The 18,730-nt window shown below is 44.8% G+C and overlaps 1 protein-coding gene across 1 annotated transcript in view; it reads left to right on the forward strand.

The window, feature by feature from the left end:
- The first annotated feature begins 14,799 nt into the window (after window positions 1-14,799).
- The window catches only part of Apcdd1 (APC down-regulated 1), a 31,715-nt gene continuing 27,784 nt past the window's right edge, over window positions 14,800-18,730 (forward strand). Inside the window, exon 1 of the mRNA XM_036205208.1 lies at window positions 14,800-15,243. Within this exon, the coding sequence (XP_036061101.1) occupies window positions 15,186-15,243 (58 nt within the window). The 5' untranslated portion in view covers window positions 14,800-15,185. The remainder of the gene's footprint in view (window positions 15,244-18,730) is intronic.

Raw genomic sequence — 18,730 nt, forward strand, 5'->3', positions numbered from 1 at the left:
GCATGGTTTGGCCCAAAGGCTATGCAGTTTTCTATTCACCAACATGAGCTCTTCACTTTGTTTTCATCAACCCAGGCTGGTCTGCAGCTTTGTTACCAAGATCACTTCTAGCTTGTTCACTCTCCTAGGTGGATTCAAGGCCTGCTGGCCATTGCCAGGTATTGCTCCTTAACTAATGGTTGATGTTCACCAGGCACCGGCACAGGGCAGCCAAGCTTTTCTCTTCAGACCTTCATAGTGTCCCCTCATGTTTTCTACCATTTCACAAAGGCACACACAAGGTTTTGGGAGATTTAAGGAATGTGTGTTGATGTCACATGACACAGTAAAGATGTGAAATGAGGCCAGTCAGCTATCATCTGCACCCCTGACTACTGGAACTCTTCAGTTCTACCCTCTGTGCTCTCCCCTCCATCCCCCACCAAGCACAGATGTTCAGGCATGTGTTCCCATGCCTTCTGGAAGCTCATTCCAAATCCACTGTAATCCAGTTTTCACAAAGAAAACAATTTTAACCTAGGCCTTCAAGAGTCTTAGCTGCCAACAGAGCAAACTTAAAAATGGCGACCAAAATGCTCGAGTCACATCAGTCACACTTGGCTGTTGCTTCAGTATAACTAAAAGAAAACAGATCAAAACAACAACAAAAACCTACCTGAAGCAATGTCAAGTCCCTAGCGTTAAGGAAGAGAATGGACAATGGTTTCCACCCCTTTGGCAAGCTGTGGCACCCGCCCATGGGAAGCTGATGTAGAGGGCTGTTTTTGAAGCCAGCTTCTCTTCACTAAGCAAAGCAGCTGGATGGGCCACATCACATACTTGCTCAAAGTGCCACTGGCATCTCTTCTCTTCCCTGCCAGAACGTAACATACCAGTGCCACATAGTCCAACGTCTCTGTGGTGTGTTAGGACTGGACTAAGCCATCATGGTGCCGGGACAATAGAAAATCAGAGTACCAAATGCCCATTCCATGCAGCTCGGAAACCCCAGGACTGACTCCCTGTGCTCTGGTCTTCCTGAACAGATGGTTTACTTTAGCTTGACAGAGCAGCATTTGGTAATCTGGTGACACCGTCTACACTTCATACATACAAGAAGTTAGTTTGGGGCTCTATGGTTTTAATATGTTCCTGCTTTGTACGAACAGTTGTTTTAAAATGCTCAAAGAAGACTAATCCAGCTGGTAGTATTAACTTTGTCCATTCTGCTTTGTTTTTCTCCAATGTATTCTATTACCATGTGTATTTTGTAAACATGAAGAAGGTACCACAGAGAGATGGAGAGAGCAAGGGAGGGAGAGAAGGAGGGAAAGAGAGAGAGTGAATGCACTAGATGTTTAGCAGTCACCTGAAGATGGCTTCATCTGGATAATAACATAAAATACAATGTCATTTCATACTATTATTTTTTCATTGTTGGTAGATTCAGTCTGTTCTGTATATTTTATGGACTGTGAGTTAAAGAGTGAGCCCCCCAAACAGCAAACGAATTAAAGCTAAACCATCCATTTCTGCTTTTGTAACAACTTCTCCACTTGAAATGAAATTAACTTAATAGTTTGAAGATGCCATGTCCTCGTATTTCTAAAAGAAGTTGTTCTAGTTTGGAAGAAGAAAATACACAAAGGAGAGCTTTTAAATAAACACAGACAGTGTGCTCTGTAGAACAGAAGGAAGCTTTTCCTTGCATTTCCCAACTCTTAGGAGACTGCTGAGCTTACTGCGGGCAGAGAGATATTCTGAAGTTTACTGTTTCTTTTCTGTCCCTTTGTTTCTATTAATTTTAACTTCAAAGCATTTTGAATCCAATGGAATGCAAAGAGGGAAAATTTCTTCAGAAGTCTGGTAAGAAAATACCTCTGCTTGCATCTGTTAGAACAGTGAGGCTCTTTCTGCAATAGAAACCGACATCATAAGGTACCCAACAGTCTGTTTGCATATTTATATGTCAAGAGGCTGATTTTCATAATGAACTGTGTGTGTGTGTGTGTGTGTGTGTGTGTGTGTGTGTGTGTGTGTCCATTATGAAAAAATAAAGGTAGATGACTTAACTTTTCCCCAGGTGATACTGAAATGCCAAGCTGTTTTCTTGGGTCTTAAACCAGCCATAACTCACTCTGCCCAGTCCCACACCACTGTCATCACTTTAGGGGCCTTTGATCCATCTTGAGATTCATCTGGAGTTTGCAAAGTCCATCCTGGTATATGCTGCTACTTTCATGTGTCTTTGGCATCGTCACATTGGGTCGTGTTCTTGAATGATGTGTAGGGTCATCAACATATTATTTAATGATGAGATATTGCCAGCTCTTGAATGGATTCATGTAGCACAAATCTTAAAAGGTCTTATTAATAAAAACAAATCTGGATCTGGGTATTGGGGTGAATGATGGAATATCAGAGAAGCAGAACATGCCACAGCCACCTCAACTTGCCAAATCCTCAGCTGATTCTGTTTCCTCAGACTGGAAGTCTCTCAGTCCTCATCCAGAATGAATCTCAGCTGAACTGTTACTCAAAAGCCTAAAAGCTTAACCAGGTCTAGTTCCTGGTTTTCACACCTTATATACCTTTCTGCTTTCTGCCTTCACTTCCTGGGATTAAAGGCAACCATGCTTAGATGTTTCCAGTGTGGCTTTGAACTCACAGAGATCCAGGCAGATCTCTGCCTTCAGAATGCTAGGATTAAAGGTGTGTGTGCCACCATTTTCTGGCCTCTATATTTAGTGGCTGTTCTGTTCTCTGACCCCAGATATGTTTATTAGGGTGCACAATATTTGGGGTAGCACAATATCACCACAGATCTATGTTCGTTTTGTTGTAGAGGAACTCAGAGATGGGACTACTGGCCTGTAGAGGAGAGAGATTGAGAAGCTCAGACCCTCAGCTGGTTGATAGTGGAGAATCACCAGCAAAAAATGAAAGGGAGGGGAACACAGCTTAGAATGAAAAGCAGGCAGACACTTTCATACTTTGTCAGGAATTGTGTGGAGTTTGAAGTTACAGTTACTGGAACTAGGATCCTGAGAATGGGGGAGAGGAACAACAGATGAGAGAAAACCCCTGAAATGGACCTAAATGGGAGGAATGACCACCTGTAGCTAGTCCCTCTATCTCTTTATGATCTGTGGGAAAAGACTTTGGAATTTAGCTGAAAGCTCAGATCATTGAGATATGGGATCTATATTACACAAGGTGGAAAACAAATGAGAGCTAGATAACATTTACAAGTCAGAACAGAACCAAAAGTCAACACCCAACAGCATTACCAAATTCTCCAGCTAAAAATAATAAATAAAAGGACTGGAGCTATATAATGCAAGAGAAAGGAAAAATCTGTCTTCCTGTAAGCCCAAAACAAACACAGCAAATGCAAACCTCCCACACACATCTCCACTCTTCCCCAAAGAGAAAGACGAGCAGAGTCTCCTCAGACCAAGTGTTCAGTGCTGGTAAGATGCTCCAGGATAGGGGTGTATTGCAGACAGGGCATTGGTGTGAACGCCATCCAATTATATCTTCACAGATCAGACGCAAGCCTTCACCACCATTTCAAATGGAAGACCTTTGATGAAGGCTGATGGCTTAGGATTTATGGATTATTTGTATTTTAGCATATGAATACTCATGGCTAATCTTCCTGGAATTTCTAATCGCCATGGAAACAGATCTGTGAGAGGTGATCTAGATTATAGTCATCATGGTGAGAAGATCAGTACTAAATGTAGGAGGTACCATTCCATGGACTAGGTCCTGCACTGCAGAAAAAGGAGAAAGGAAGCCACACATAAGCATTCTCTCAACCCACTTCCTGACTAGAGATGCAAACTGCTCAGGTGCCCCAGGCTTCCTTCCATCAGCAGAATTTCTCCACCATGGTGGACTGTACCCTCCACGATGAGCAAGGCAGTCTCTTCCCTCCTGAAGTTACTTCTGTCAGGCATCATCGTGTTGCAGTAACAGGACAAGTAACTAATAACAAACTCAGTTCTTACCTCAGAAAAGGAAGGGCAAAGACGGTGCAAGTACTCTGCTTGGCACCTCTTAGTAGGAGGAACAATCAAAGAAATGTCTTTTGAGCGTGGGAAGCTGGATGCCAACCCAGAGTAGCACCAGAAGAGAAGGAAGATTTATCACTAAGAATCCATAGCTAAGCCTGACATTCTTCTGTACTCTTCTGATGAAACTGACCTCATGTGCATGTTGAGCATGTCTGAAACAGGTGGTGTTGACTATGCACCAAATGAATGACTTACCACAAACACACAAGGTTCTTTTTATTTTCCAAGAAGTGGCCATAACACAAGGCCCAGGATATTGGGGCGGGGGCAGAGAGATGTGACCTCCTGGGCGCCCTTTCTTTTGTGATCCAGTGTTTGCATTGGTGAATTCCTTGAAGGGACCAAGCACTGTAGCAAATGCCGAGTCTCACTTCTTAACCCACTGTCCACCCTCACAAGTGACTTCATCACTACCATTACATTACATTGGGATGGTAAACCAATAGCCAAGTTTTATCCCACTCCACAGATCCCCAGACCTACATGCCTATCACAGGCGATATTACCTTTCTTACTGAAAAGTGAAAGTACATTGCCAGGTGTGTCGTTAGGATTCTTTCTCTTGTTGCATGTATTTCAAAAGGAGGCAGACATGATGCAATAAACGCTTATGGAAACGTCAAGAAAACCAATGGCTTTCAAATGAGGAGTGTATCCGCTAGCATAGACCCACTCCCCACATACACATTTAATGAGGCCTGCCACAGTAGAAAGTATACATTTCAAAAACACAAGTGTAAGAGGGGGAAGAAAACTGTTCTCAGTAAATATTTTGTCAGATCAAGAAGACAACCTACTGCTTAGACAAGAGCTTATTCTAAGACTGCCTTATTAGGATTTCTATAGCTATGGTGAAACACCATGATCAAAATCAAATTGGAAAGGAAAGGGTTTATCTGGCTTATGCTTCCACACTGTAGTCCATCATTGAAGGGAGACCCATGGCAGGAACTCAATCAGGGTAGGAACCTGGAGGCAGGAACTGATGCAGAGACCATAGAAGGATGCCGTTTACTGGCTTGCTCATCATGACTTACTCAGCCTGCTTTCTTATAGAACCAAGACCACCAGCCCAGGGATGGTGCTACTCACGGTGGCCTGGGCCCTCCCATACCAATCATTAATTAAGAAAATACCCTTCAGTCTGGCCTATAGTCTGATTTTAAGGAGGCATTGTTTCAGCTGAGGCTCCCTCCCCTCCTGTGACTCTAAGTTATGTCGAATTGACATAAAACTAACCAACACACTGTTCCACAGTGTTTCTTTTCTGTGTTCTTTTTTAGTTGTGTATTGGTCAAGCTCTTTGGCTGTATGGAGAGTTAATGTTTCCAAGTTATCTTACTACAAGATGGCTTTAGTTGCTGCACATGCAGAATCCTCAGATCACAAACATGTTTAACCTCCAAATTATTTCTTTGAGCTTACCTGATCAGTGCTGGGCAGGATGGCATATCTGCATAGATATAACTTCATATCCAATGAGTGATGATAACACTATTAGAATTGGTCACTCATGGATAGGTGCCCTGGCAGAGCTGCAATGACTAGTTTTGTATGGATTGTGCCTGATGGTGTCTACTCCAACACCTTCTACACCCTTAGACTCAAACCTACATGCATGGTGGTCTTCCCTCACCAGGACATATCTTTATGGCAGAGTATTTGATGCCAATGTAGGAAAGGGGGAGAGTCTTCTATGTGCAATTTGGGCAGGTTGTTGGCCCAAAATTATACACTTGAGCTACACTATTCAACTTAATATGCTGGGCCAGTTCTCTTCAAATGACCTTTAATCAAGGCATCAAAAATAGCAGAGGCCATATTGAAACAGTGGCTTTCATGGAATTGGTGACAATTTGTAATACATCAAATTCAACTTGAACTAGAATTGACTTGATCTCACTTCAGTAAAGCACAGGCCATGGCCATATCTCCTCTCTAGCCACCCTCTTGTCTCTCATCCTGTATTCTTGGAAGGCCACCAAGCCTTAGCAAAATCATCACAGTTATGCAATGGTATGGACAGTGTCTCTAGACTCTGCTCTTCATTAAAATATTAGAAAGGGGGTGAGAGACTGTGAAGGGATTGGTGGCCTCTGTGGGAGGGCAGACTCTCCCATCTCTCTTCCCTTTCTCCCTGCTCCTTACAAAAGCATAATAGCCTATCACAAGAAAGAGGACATGGAATTGTACAAAGTGAAGACAAAGCAAAACCAGGAATACCACGGATAGTTACACTGTTAAAAACTCATACAATGAGAAACATGCATGATAGTATGTGCCTGTAATCCTAGCACCCAGAAAGCTGAGCAGGACTGTGAGCTTAAGACCATCATGAGTTATATAGTCAGACCCTGCTCAAACAATGAAAACAAAACAAGACTACATGTCTTATCTATATACCCAATGGCTATAAACCAGGAACTTGTGGCAAAGCAAAACACTACTTGGATGCTTGGACAGGGGAGCCCAACTTAGTTCCAGAAGTGCCAACATCAACAATAGCTGTAGAAGAGGAAAGACTTGGGTCCCGTGGGATTTACAAGCAACTAAGTTTGAGGACCCTCTATAGATATAAAAATCCTTAGATGCTCAAACCTTGGCATCACATGGCTTTCCAGAGAATCTGGTACACACACACGCTATTTGCATATCACCCCCTGTAGACATTAAATCATCTGTAGATGATTTTACAATACACATGGCATGTAAGCAGTTGCTATACCCTAGTGCTATGGTATAGAGACAATAAAAGAGCCTGTGCTTGTTCATTTCAGTTGCAACCTTTCCCCCAAGTATTCTATTGGCTATTGGTTGAGTCTGTGATAGCAAAGGCCAACAGTATACAGTTGATTGAACAATTTAACAAACAACACTTCATTAGGTCTATGATTTCCAATTTTTTGATCATTGTAAGGGGGAACATAGAAGTAAAAGGTGGAGGAGAAGAAGGCCTGATTTCCATATCTATGTGCTAGAACTCTGACTTCGAAGGGCCTTGGTGTCCCTCTGTCTTTCATCCCTCTGGCTGGCTGGCCCCACTCTCACCATTCACCCCAGGGAAGATGCTACTTCCCCAGAGTGAAGCTCTGTCATCGCAGTATCTTCTTCTGTCTGCCTCGACTGGCTGTTTTAGAGTTAACATTCCCAAACTCCAAGAGAAGAAGAATTGAGGGCAGGGCAGCTACGTGGTCTGACTCCCTGCCGTGTCTCCTGGGCATCTGGTGGAATCTGTGCTTTGGGACACTCATCCTCCATGGAGGGGTATTCTGTCCTCAAAACTGTGTGCCCTTACCTTTGGAGCAAGAGCAGCCTTCTGGGCCATGTTAGTCTGCACTCAGAGAGCCCTTCCTTCGTATTATGCCAGCCCTGTGGCTTGTTCTGGGTGAACTTGTTACCTTGTCTGACTCTTGGCTCAGGAACTCCCTAAGGGCTCAGATGTGCACTTGACGGGGTTTCTTACTCCTCCCTCTATTTTCACAGCCTCATTTGCCAGGGTTCTGTTGTTTTTCATTTAATTCGGTATGCTCGTTGCAGTTAAATATTTTGGTTTTATCTCATCCACCGAGAATCTGCGTATAACTAATAATTGAGGCACTAGCTATAGCCTGTGAAAAATTTGAAGACAAGCCTGACAAAATGAACCATAAGCATATAACGCTTTCCTCTGTTTATAGAGCTAATTAGTTTTCGGTCTACGGAGATCAGAACACTGGTGGTTTTCAGAGCTTGTGTCTGTTCAAGCTTGTGTCTCTTGTTTTCTCCATTAGGATGAGAGCGGCAGAATCACCAGGTTCTGGAGAGAAGACTCTAGATTAGGGGTAGTCTTTCTCTTACCCTCAGAATGGCCCCGATGTCCTCTGGACTTCTCCAAATCGCATGAAGACCAAGATTTGGAAGCCTTTTGAAAATTGAAAGTGTCACACAGTGCTAAGATTAAGCCCCACTGTTGACTATGTTGAATCTGGTCCTGATGCTGACCTCTATTAAGAGACCTAAGTTTCAGAGAGATGAAGTGTTACTGGGCAGGGCCATCTCTACTTGGCCCATTTCTCTTCCACTACACAACGAGAAGTGCAACTGCACAAAGGTGCAGACTACTTGCATCACACTAATATTCAGAGCCTCAGAGCAGCAGGCAACCTTTGAGTCACCAGATGGGTCCAGCTACCTACTCTACAGATGGTAATTTCCAAGCTAAAAGTTAATAGTATACTTCTTCACACATTAAATTATGATACTAACAATGAGAATAAGTGTGCAAATGTCTACAAACAGGTTACAAACATTTTTGCCTGGGGGAGGTAGGAGATAATAGAGATTTAGAGGTGAACATTATATAACTAACGGAAACCTTAAGGAGGAAATAGTATAAAGTTGTGATTTTGAAGTAGACCATTTGCTCTCTTTGACCTTCATTTCCCATCTGCAAAGACAGACAGTGATAGCCAAGCTAGCTAAACTAAAGACAAGACCTCCATTTCCCACCTGCAAAGACAGACAGTGATAGCCAAGCTAGCTAAACTAAAGACAAACAAGCTTAGATTGAGCTACTGAACGTGCAAGGAGACAGGAACTCATGAGATTATTGTGTAAGGCATCAAAGATTTATTCTGTGGGGCCCTGGTCATGCAATTCAGATCAGAATTTTCTTCTTGGCTTTGACTTTGGTCTTTGGACGGTGGTCACATGGTGGACAGATGCTTAACTGTGTCTCTGGAAAATCATATATTATGTGTAATCAAGAATAGTATTATCACATAAGGATTCAGTATAACTAATACAGCAAGAACAAATCATGGCATTGGATTTATTCTGTCTGAATGTCAGCATTCAGCTCCCCAAATTTATCTTCAAATAAAATATTTCCTTCATATAAATACGTTGAAATTCTGCCAAATGTTCTCAAGTTGTAGTTGCTTATGGCATGTTCAGGGTGATGAGATTAAGGAATAATAAAATGATTTTAATCATCCATAAACTTAAGTTTCTAGTTTATTAAATATGAACCATATTAGCGACCAGTACAAATATAAATAACCTTCATTACCTAGATCTCTTTACAACCTTCAGAATTATATCCTTCTAAAGCCAAGCCTGTGCTGATGAAAATTTATATAATGCCAGACTAAAACAATGGGTTCTAGGTCACATCATAATTATAGTTCATATTGAATTGTGAACATTGCATGACCCACAGTAGCAAACAAAATACTTTTCAAGAGTTATAAATAACAATGAATAGCAACTCAGTATTTCACCCTCTGGGGGGTGATTTTGCATTGGTTGAGAAGACATGGTAAAATCTAAATTCATTCTTGTCAGGAGTTATTTTTACAATCCATTTATGTAATGCGTAACTATAGGTAGGCATCTGGTCAAATAGGAATATATTGGAGCCTAGTCAGGGTAACATGCCCAAAGTCACACAGCCAAGAGGATGGAGCCAAATGACCTGGCTCCTTAGCATTTGAGATATTCTTAATCTCCATGGGTTGTTGTCATTGTGGTTGTTACCTGCGTTGCTGGGGCTGGAACCCATGGTGTTGCACATGCTAAGTAATACTTGACCACTGAGCAAATATGCCTGCTCCTGCCATATCTGAATGTTACTAGGTATGCCATAACAACCTCTGCAGGCCCTGGTGAGTACCAGTGTTCTTGTGTCTTCCTGTGGCTGCCATGATATGTCTTTTCAGAGGCTTAGGGTACTACTGTTCTTCCTAAGACTCTGCACTGATTGTCTGAGCTTATCCTGCTTCACGTACCCAGCCGACAGTCCACATTTTGAAGGACTTATGACGACACCATAGGAGGAGAAACAAAACAAACAGAAAAAACTCACTTTCTTCCTGCCTTCAAACAGCCAAAAGCTCTAGTTGAGCAAGCCAAGCTTTTAGACAGACAGACAACTGGCCTACAAGAATGATAATTTTAGGAGTCACAGAACTATAAATCTCCCAAAGACGGGCATTGTGGCATGACCCCAAGTGTTCAAGGTCTGTGTCTTCCCATGAGTCACCAAACTAGTAACAGAAGGTGAATGGTAGGCTAAACTGTATCACTGTCACATGTATATGCTTTTGGATGTGCTTGGCTCTTTGCAGCTGGCCAGCATACTGGGATGTGCACACCATGAATGAACTAAGCAGAAGAATGCTGCCCTCTCAAACCCTTCATCAATTTCCCCAGAAGCCCCCAGAATCCGAAATGTGGTGTGACTTGTAATTGATTAAGGTATGAGTTTGTGCTATTCAAAGTTACATTTGATCTGTATTTTATTACTTTAAATAGAGTTTGATCTAGTTAGAGAGGTTTTAGAAATACAACTCCTAATAGAATCCTTTCTAAGGATACCCTGGCTCTGGGCTGAGAGGACAGTAGCCAAGACAGTAATTTTCAACCTTCCTTGCTTCCAGTCTTTAGAAATCTACTCAAGTCACAAGCCTGCGTCAGACACGCAGCATGTTGTGAGGAGATCTATTCCTGGTGACGTCTTCTGGCCTTTCAGAACAGAGGTTGCAAAGTGCTTTCAAATGTGTCTATTATTGAGCATGTTTTGGAATGTATGCTTTTCACTTCTTTGCACTCACTTAAATATATATCAGTTTCTCTCAAAACAGAGAGCCCAGAATCCTTGGAACAACTAATGGCTCACATGATTACACACTATTCACTTGATTTTTGTAAGAACTGTATTGGAAAATGCCAAGTGGTGGCATAGGGGACCTCACTTGCTGAGCAGCAGTGACATTGGGCTTGCTCTATATACATACACACACACACACACACACACACACACACACACACACACACACACACATATATATACACACATATACATATGTGTGTGTGAGTGTGTGTGTGTGTGTTGTGTGTGTGTGTGTGTGTGTACTGTTTCATTGTGCCTAAAAGCTGTGGCACATCCTGTGCAAATATATTGGTTACTTTTCCATTGCTGTGATAAAACACTATGACCAATAAAACTTTCTAGAAAGAGTGGTTTATTTGGGGCTTACAGTTTCAGAGGGTTAGAGTCCATGATGGCAGAGTGGATGTAACAGGTGGCAGGTGGCTGGAACAGCTGAAAGCTCACACCTCAGACTACAAAGAGGAAGCAGAACACAAGCTGGAAATGCTTGGAGTCTTTTGAAGCCTCACATCTTGCCCTCAGTGACTTACTCCCTCCAGCAAAGCCACATATCTTAATCCTCTACATACAGCTACCAACTATGGACCAAACATTCAAATACCAGAGACGTATGGCAACCAACCACTGCAAATGAAGCCAAATTGATCTCTGAATGCGGTGGGCTGTGCCACATCTACGACACTGAGTCCTGCTCAGAATTCCCAGCAGATGGGTGTAGCACAAATCTTAAAAGTTCTTATTAGTAAAAAGAAACCCGGAGCCAGTTATTGGTGTGAATGCTGGAAGATCAGAGAGGCAGAACAAGCCACAGCTACCTCACCTTGCCTTCCTCAGCTGATTAGGTTTCCTCTCAGCTGAACTGTGCTGCTCAAAAGCCTAAAAGCTTAACCAGGCTCTAGTTCCTCATCCTCACACCTTAAATACCTTTTTGCTTCCTGCTGTTACTTCCTGGGATTAAAGGCGTGAGTCACCATGCTTGGCTGTTTCTAATGTGGCCTTGAACTCACAGATATCCAGGCAGATCTCTGCCTCTGGAATGCTAGGATTAAAGGCGTGTGCTACTACTGCCTAACCTCTATGTTTAATATTGTAGCTGTTCTGTTCTCTGACCCCAGATAAGTTTTTTAGAGTGCACAATATTTCGGGGGAACACAATACCACCACAGATGGGAGACGTAGGAATAGATCAGTTGATGAATGTATTGGTAACTGCACAAATCCTGGGAATTTGGAGTGTGCCATGTGGCTGAGAACATAGATCTTTGCACAGCTTCTTCTCCGTCAACAGACTCAAAGGACTTGTGAGGTGTTAAAATATTCTACCACCCTTGCTGATTCTACTTAGAGAATCCTGTCCAGCTACCTATTGCAGGGTCTCTTCCATCATTACCCAAGACCTGAGCTACCTGGCTCTTACTTGTTGCTCTGAGGATTCTGGGTTCCACAATTACCCTTTCATCTCCTTAGCAATGCTCTTCCCAGTTGTGCTTCTCTAGGCACAGAGCCCAACATCATCACTCCAGGACAGATTTATACCGTGCTTTTTCATTATTATTCTCTCCAAGTAAGTATGCTAACAACAAAAGCTAAAAGCTACTCAGAACCCATAGTGCTGGTAGTGCAACTTCAGTACCAGTTGTTATGTGGGAGGATGAGGCCGGAGGATCATTTGACTCTAGGAGTCCAAGGGCAGCTTAGGCAACACATCGAATCTGTTCAATATGGTCTAGAGAAGAAAGGAGGAGAAGGAGAAGAGAGGGAAGAAAAGGAAGAAGCAGAGGAAGGGGATGAAGATGGCGGGGAGGAGGAGGAAGAGAAGGAGGGAGGATAATGCAGACAATGAGCTCCATTGTTGGGATGGATCTAGATCTCAGTAGGCAGGAGCCCATTGGGACATTTCTGGGTATAATCATGTTGAGATGGTCCAGCACTTAGATCTCAGAGAGTACATGGGGGAAAATCAACTGACAAAACAAATTGCAAACTGCTGACATCATCTGGGCTTTGTTTATGCCACATCAGTAAGACCAGCTAGGAAAACAAAAGTTGAAAGAACCTGACTGTCAGAATGATGCCAAATTACGGCTAGCCTCTTGGTTTTATTCTTCTATTTAAATAATACAATCAAATCATTACCGAAGTACAGTGCATTGCCTCATTTTTCTGCTGATAGGTGTTGAATGACCTCCACCACTTTACTTACACGAAACACACCACCACCCCTGCTTGTTTCAAATATTCTCTAATAGACTAAAAGACGTCAAATGATTAAAAGATTTAGAATAATTCCACACTACCTAATATGTTTTCTTGGTGACAAGGCCATTATTCTTCATAAGTACACTCACTATTCATGCCATTTGCTACTGCCCAACATCTATGAAGGCATCAAGGTCAAAGTTTAAGATGAAAATCTGATTGATCCTTGGGAAACATCCATATCTCCAAAGTCATTATCGGCTACTCAAGACTAGCAACCAGAGTGATCAATGGCCAGGAACAAAACCTGGAAAAACTGAGTAGAGTAGGAAAGACAAAATACAGTTTGTTCTCCTTAGGTGCCATTTCGGAGATCTCCATTTTTGCCCACACAGAGATTCTTTCATCTTCAAGATTTGCAAACAGTGGTGCTGATAATTCTATCAAGATCCTTGTGCACCGGGCATCTGCTATGCATTATGATCCCATATTAATGACAGAAAGATAATGATGACAAGAACGAAAACACATCAAAGGCTATCAGTAGCATTACATTAAAACTCCCGTGGCCAGCCCAGGGAAAAGAGCCTGGAAGAGTGGGGACTGTCTGATGCATCTTCATCTGTTTTCTGTTCTGCTAATGCTAAGATCCAGCTAGTTTTGAAAGTCTAATGCCTAAGGAGTTGAATTATTGCTTTGTTCAAAGGGGCAGAAAGCCCTCTTGGGAAATCAAGCATTTAGCTAAAGTGTTTTATTTAGGAAAAACACCAGCGGAGTTGAGTCAATAAATGTTTTCCACTCCATCTGGTCTCATGTCTGCTCTCTATCCCGATTTGAGGAGGAGGTGACCTGATGGTCATCTTTGGGGTCTGGTAAAGTTTTTTTTCCAGGGAGAAGAGGGGACCTAGGTAAGACCTTTGCACAGGAAAGGCTTCTCAGGTAAGTCAGCTATAGGACTGCCCAGTATGGAAGGACTGAAAGACGAAGCTATCCTGCCCTGGGATATAAAGTTCAATGTCAACCATGAGCAGACCACAGACCACAAATAAAAGCAGCTTCGTAGTCGTGGTTATTTGTCCTGGGAGAGAAAACGATTCAGAAAGGGCTATGCAAGGTTCTATGAAATTTCTCCGGTTTCAACAAGCCTAACAGAAAAGGGGTAGCAAAGAGAAAGGACCCCTGCAGTCTAAAACTTGAGCTGGACAAGTAGGGGCCAGCCACAAGGCTATGGTGTTTCCCAGAGCCGCCTAGGCATAGAATGTTAGTAGTTTGCAGAGAACACTGTGTCCTCCAGAGGAGCCTAAAAGCTGCAGCAGTTTTCCAGAACTCAACTCCCTCCAGTTTCCTCCCTCTCTGTTTCATAAGTTCGCATTCAAGATAAAAGTCGGCTTCGCTGAGACCCTGCTGGAAACCTAAGTCCTGAAGACCCTCCTCATCACTCCCTTGCAAATGCTTTCTACAAGTGGCATGGGGCGGAATGGTCCAGAGCTGTCCGTGTTAGAGGCCGCTAGGATGAATGGCACACTACATTGCCTTCTAGCTAGTAGGTGATGGGGAGCCACAAGCTGCTACCTCCTCCCTGGCCCAAGGGTCTCAGCTTTCACAGAGTGGGCGGTGACGGAGCAGAAGAGCAGAAAAAGGGGTAAAGAGGTGGAGGTGTGCTCAGGCAGAGGGGAAAGGCGGGCCCTTGATGGAAGAGAGAGACAGGCTAAAAAGCAGGAGCCCTGGAGGAAGTGGGAGAGGAATGGGAGGAGATAGCAAGTAGGCGGGGGAGAGGCAAGGAACCCTCAGGCGGGGGGGGGGGGGGGGGGGGCTAGAAGAGCGGGAGAAGGGGCGGGACGTGGGGCGGGGCCGCACGGATACCCCGCCCCGGCCCGGCCCCGCCTCCGAGCCGTTCGCGGCGCCCTGCAAATATGAAGAGACTCTGCCGCGGCGGCAGTAGCGGCCGCTGCATCTCCGAGCTGTGCGCGCCCGGGAGGGCCTCCGGACTGGGGCTAGGATCCAAGGGGCCGGGGCGGGACGCAGAGAGACCGGGCTGCGGATCGGAACCCCACGCGGACCGGGGCCCGACGGCGCCGAGGGAGCGCGCGCCCCGCAGCAGTCCCGCGCTGCGCCCACCCGGTATGGGGCGCGCGGCCGCCTGAGGCCGGGCCTGGCGGGCGCCCGCGGGGGGCTGCGGCCGAGGAGCCGAGAGCGCCCCGCATCGGAGCGGCCCGAGCACGCGCGCGGAGGGGACCGAGAAGGACGACAGCGAGGCCCCGAGGAGCCCGGAGATGTCGCGTGTGCTCCGCATCCTGCTCGGATATCTATTCCCAGCCCTCCTGTTGCACGGTGAGTACTGGGGTGGGTGGATGGAGGGTCGCGTCTTCCCAACGGCCCACAGACGACGAGGGGAAGTCGCGACCCGTCGCTGGGGACACAGTGTGCCCACTTGCCCAATGCGGCCGGTGCGCAGAGCCCCTTCCCCCCAGCGGCGCTTACAGTGGTTTTTTGCTGCGGCAGTGTTCTTTCTGGAAGGATGCGAGCCTCGCCCAGACACATTTTATCTCTCACATCCGTAGCTGCACGGCCGACGGAAAACTTTTTTTTATCAACTCTGTGGGTCTTTCCAGCTGTAAACTGTCACGAAATCGCAGGCTTTGCGGTCCCCTTCCACCGCTGTCAGAGCGCAGCAGGGGCTCTCGGTGAGGTCCTGGCCTTTACGAGACTGTAAAGAGAAAGCTGCATGGTTTATAGGGAGGACACGTCTCGCGGGTGTTTGTCTGCCGTCTGAGGACCAGCGTTTGTAGTCTGCTTGCACCTTGGCTCCGCATTGAAGCTTAGTGTGCTGCTGAGTTCTCTGGGCACAAGGGGATTCTTGGTAGCCGGTCATGAAAGCCAGACTGAAGGAGCTGCACGCCCAGATCGCTCAGGCTGGTATGGGTTCAAGTCTTCCGGTGCTGCTTTTTGCGCTGTAGAAAAAACCTTAGCCAGACATCTGCGCTCGACAGGGGTTCCAGAAATTGCACAGTGCAAAATAAGACAATTGCGTTGGGATGATGGACACGGCATCTTTTACGACAGGTGGTTGTTGATCATTGTAACAGGCATTGGTCATTCTGTTCAGAGCAGTGGTCAGACACCTGACGTTTCAGCCGAGTGACTTCGCTGTTCTCTTGACGCCAAAACCTGCAGCTGGTCTGTTGGGGCCGGGACTGTGGAGACCCCTGCTTCAAGAGAATCAAAGGGAGTGCTACAGACTTCTGGGGTGCTATTTTCTTTGTAGTCCTGCTGGGACAGCTTTCTAAGTTCCCCCTAAGGCTTTGTGAACCTGCCTGCTCAATTGATTGCCAAGGTGTACTCTGAGCCCTAGCCATCCCAGTGTCTTGAAAGTCAGGATGGAAGGAAGGCTTGCAGTTCCAGGGCAAAAGAGAGGAGGTATAATTATAGGGTTGAACTTCTAGGCCCATCTGCTTAGAATTACAGAGCAGTTTTAATCTTTGGCTGAAACATAAAACAAATCAGAGCCAATGAACAGATCAAACAGCAGCTGCCACACACACAAGGGGAAAAAAAAAAGAGAGAGAGAGAGAATGAAACAGGCAAAATTGCCCCCTTGTTTAAAAAAGAAAACTGTTGTAATGTCTGGAGAAAGATAGTAGTACCTCCAAATGGAGAGTTACTTAGAAGGTCACATCCATAGACTTTTTGCATGAAATCATTGCCGGTTGAACTTCAGGGACCATCTTCACAAATGCACTATGGCCCCTTTCTGAGTCCCCCCCCCCCCCCCGCCCCCGTCTTGAGAAACAGGCTGATATGCCTACCTATTTACCAACCCAACTGAGATAGGAGTAGCTGGCAGATTTCAAGAGCCCGTACATGCAAGTGTCATTTGGTCCAATGTAGCCAGAAACCTCCCACATTTAAGTCAGGAGTCTGATGACCCCCTGGGATCTGGGGAAGTCTCCCCAGTGGTGCCAGGAGATGAACAAGACAGAGGGAGGAAATCCAAGAGGCAGTCTGAGCTGTGAATAGGAGCAGGGCCAGAGAGCACGCTTGTGTGTTTATGACGTGAACTGAAGACAAAGAGGGGAGTGGGGGTTTGCAAAGCTTAATTGGACAACCTAGATAAACCTTCACAGAGGAATGCCACTTCACGTGGAGATTGCAATGATGCAATTATTAAAACAAAAGCTACCCAAAGATCGACTTAGACCCAGGAGGGGGTTGTGGGTTCGGCGCTAGAAGCCAACACAAGGAGTAGTAGTTATTCAAGTTACAAATGCTCATGGTCTCAGAAAGGTTGGCCAAAACTAGTTAGGATAGTCTAAGGCACCAGAAAGGATTTGAAATCCCTCCCTACCCCAATGTTTATGGCATTGAAATATTTTAACCGAAAACCGGTATAATCAACTTGACCCAAGAGAGTGGCTTGGTGAGCTGTACCATTTGAGAGATAGGTGTTTTATAGGTTTCTAAAAAGTTCTGTCGTGGAAGCTGGAGCCTGCTCAAATATTTCAGTAAAAAACACAAGTCAGAAGGAAATCCCCAAATGGGTTAACGATTTCTTTCCTGATATGTAGGCATGATTTGCTTACCATGTGATACTATTTGACTATGATAGCAATTTTGTAGATAAAAGCAAGTGTTATATGGCTCTAAATGTACTTGTAGAGACTTTAAAAACGTTTCAGACTGCATGTGCAGATTTGCTGCAGGGACAAGGGAGGTTAATGAGAAAAACACAGTCCTTTCTGAAGGACTCAAGCGAGGGTGCTGGTGGCAGTGCCATTATGTGTGGGATCCAGTCTTTGTCCCATTCTCTAGCCACTTCGATTTCAATTCATTAGAAGTCATAAATCACCTCCCAAATCCTATCAGTGAGTAAATTAGCTCTCACGGGACCTGGGGCTTGGGGCTTTTAAAAACTCTTTTATACAACTGTAAATGTAGTTCTAGACCCAAGTTCAAAGTGTGCATAGAAGTGTGCCCATCAGCCTGCTTTCCTCCTCCCTCAGATTGTGCAAACAACTGCCCTACTTAATCCAAAGGAAGCCTCTTGAGCATCACAAAGGTGCACAGCTGGCAGCTATCCATTATCACCTGTTTTCTTTTGCTTGGATGAAAAGGCGGTTAAGTTCACATGTCAAATTTTAAAACCCCTTCAGCTCTAGACACAGACTAGCAAAGGTGTGGAGAATGAGTGAGGCCACATTGACAGGACAGCCAGCACACTTCTGTGGTGGAGCGGATGTTGGGAGACGGTTGTTTCTCAAACACTGTCTACTTTTGTAGACTCCTTTGGCTTTGCAGAGAAGTGGGGACCTTTGTAATTCTTCCCTTTGATTTAACCTATTCCATCAGATGTTTCGGGGCCGAGAAGATGGCTCAGTTGGTAAAGGCCTTGCCTTACAAGCCACAGGACCTGAGTTGGGTCCCCAGAACCTACATAAGCATACTTGTAATTCCAGTGCTGGGAAGGCGGAGGCAGACATATGCCTGATCAGCCAGGCTTGCCTGCTTGAGATCCAGTGAGAGCCTATCTCAGAAAAAAAAAAAAAAAAAAAAGTAGTATCTGGAGGCCTGACACTGAGGTTGTTCTCTGGCCTTCATACACAGGAATACACCCACGTGACCCTACACACACAGAGAAATGCACCCACATGAACCTATCTATACACACAGAGACCAGGAGGGGAGAGGGAGGTGGACTTTTAAAAACTGCCAATTGCCAAATCAGCGCTTAACCAACAAACTTCCAGAAAATATTAAAGTGGAGCCCAGTAGAGATCTTCAAAATGGCATGTTACTGACAGTAGTTTTCGTAACAAACAAA

This window comes from Onychomys torridus, chromosome 13, assembly GCF_903995425.1.
Source record: "Onychomys torridus chromosome 13, mOncTor1.1, whole genome shotgun sequence".
NCBI lineage: Eukaryota > Metazoa > Chordata > Mammalia > Rodentia > Cricetidae > Onychomys > Onychomys torridus.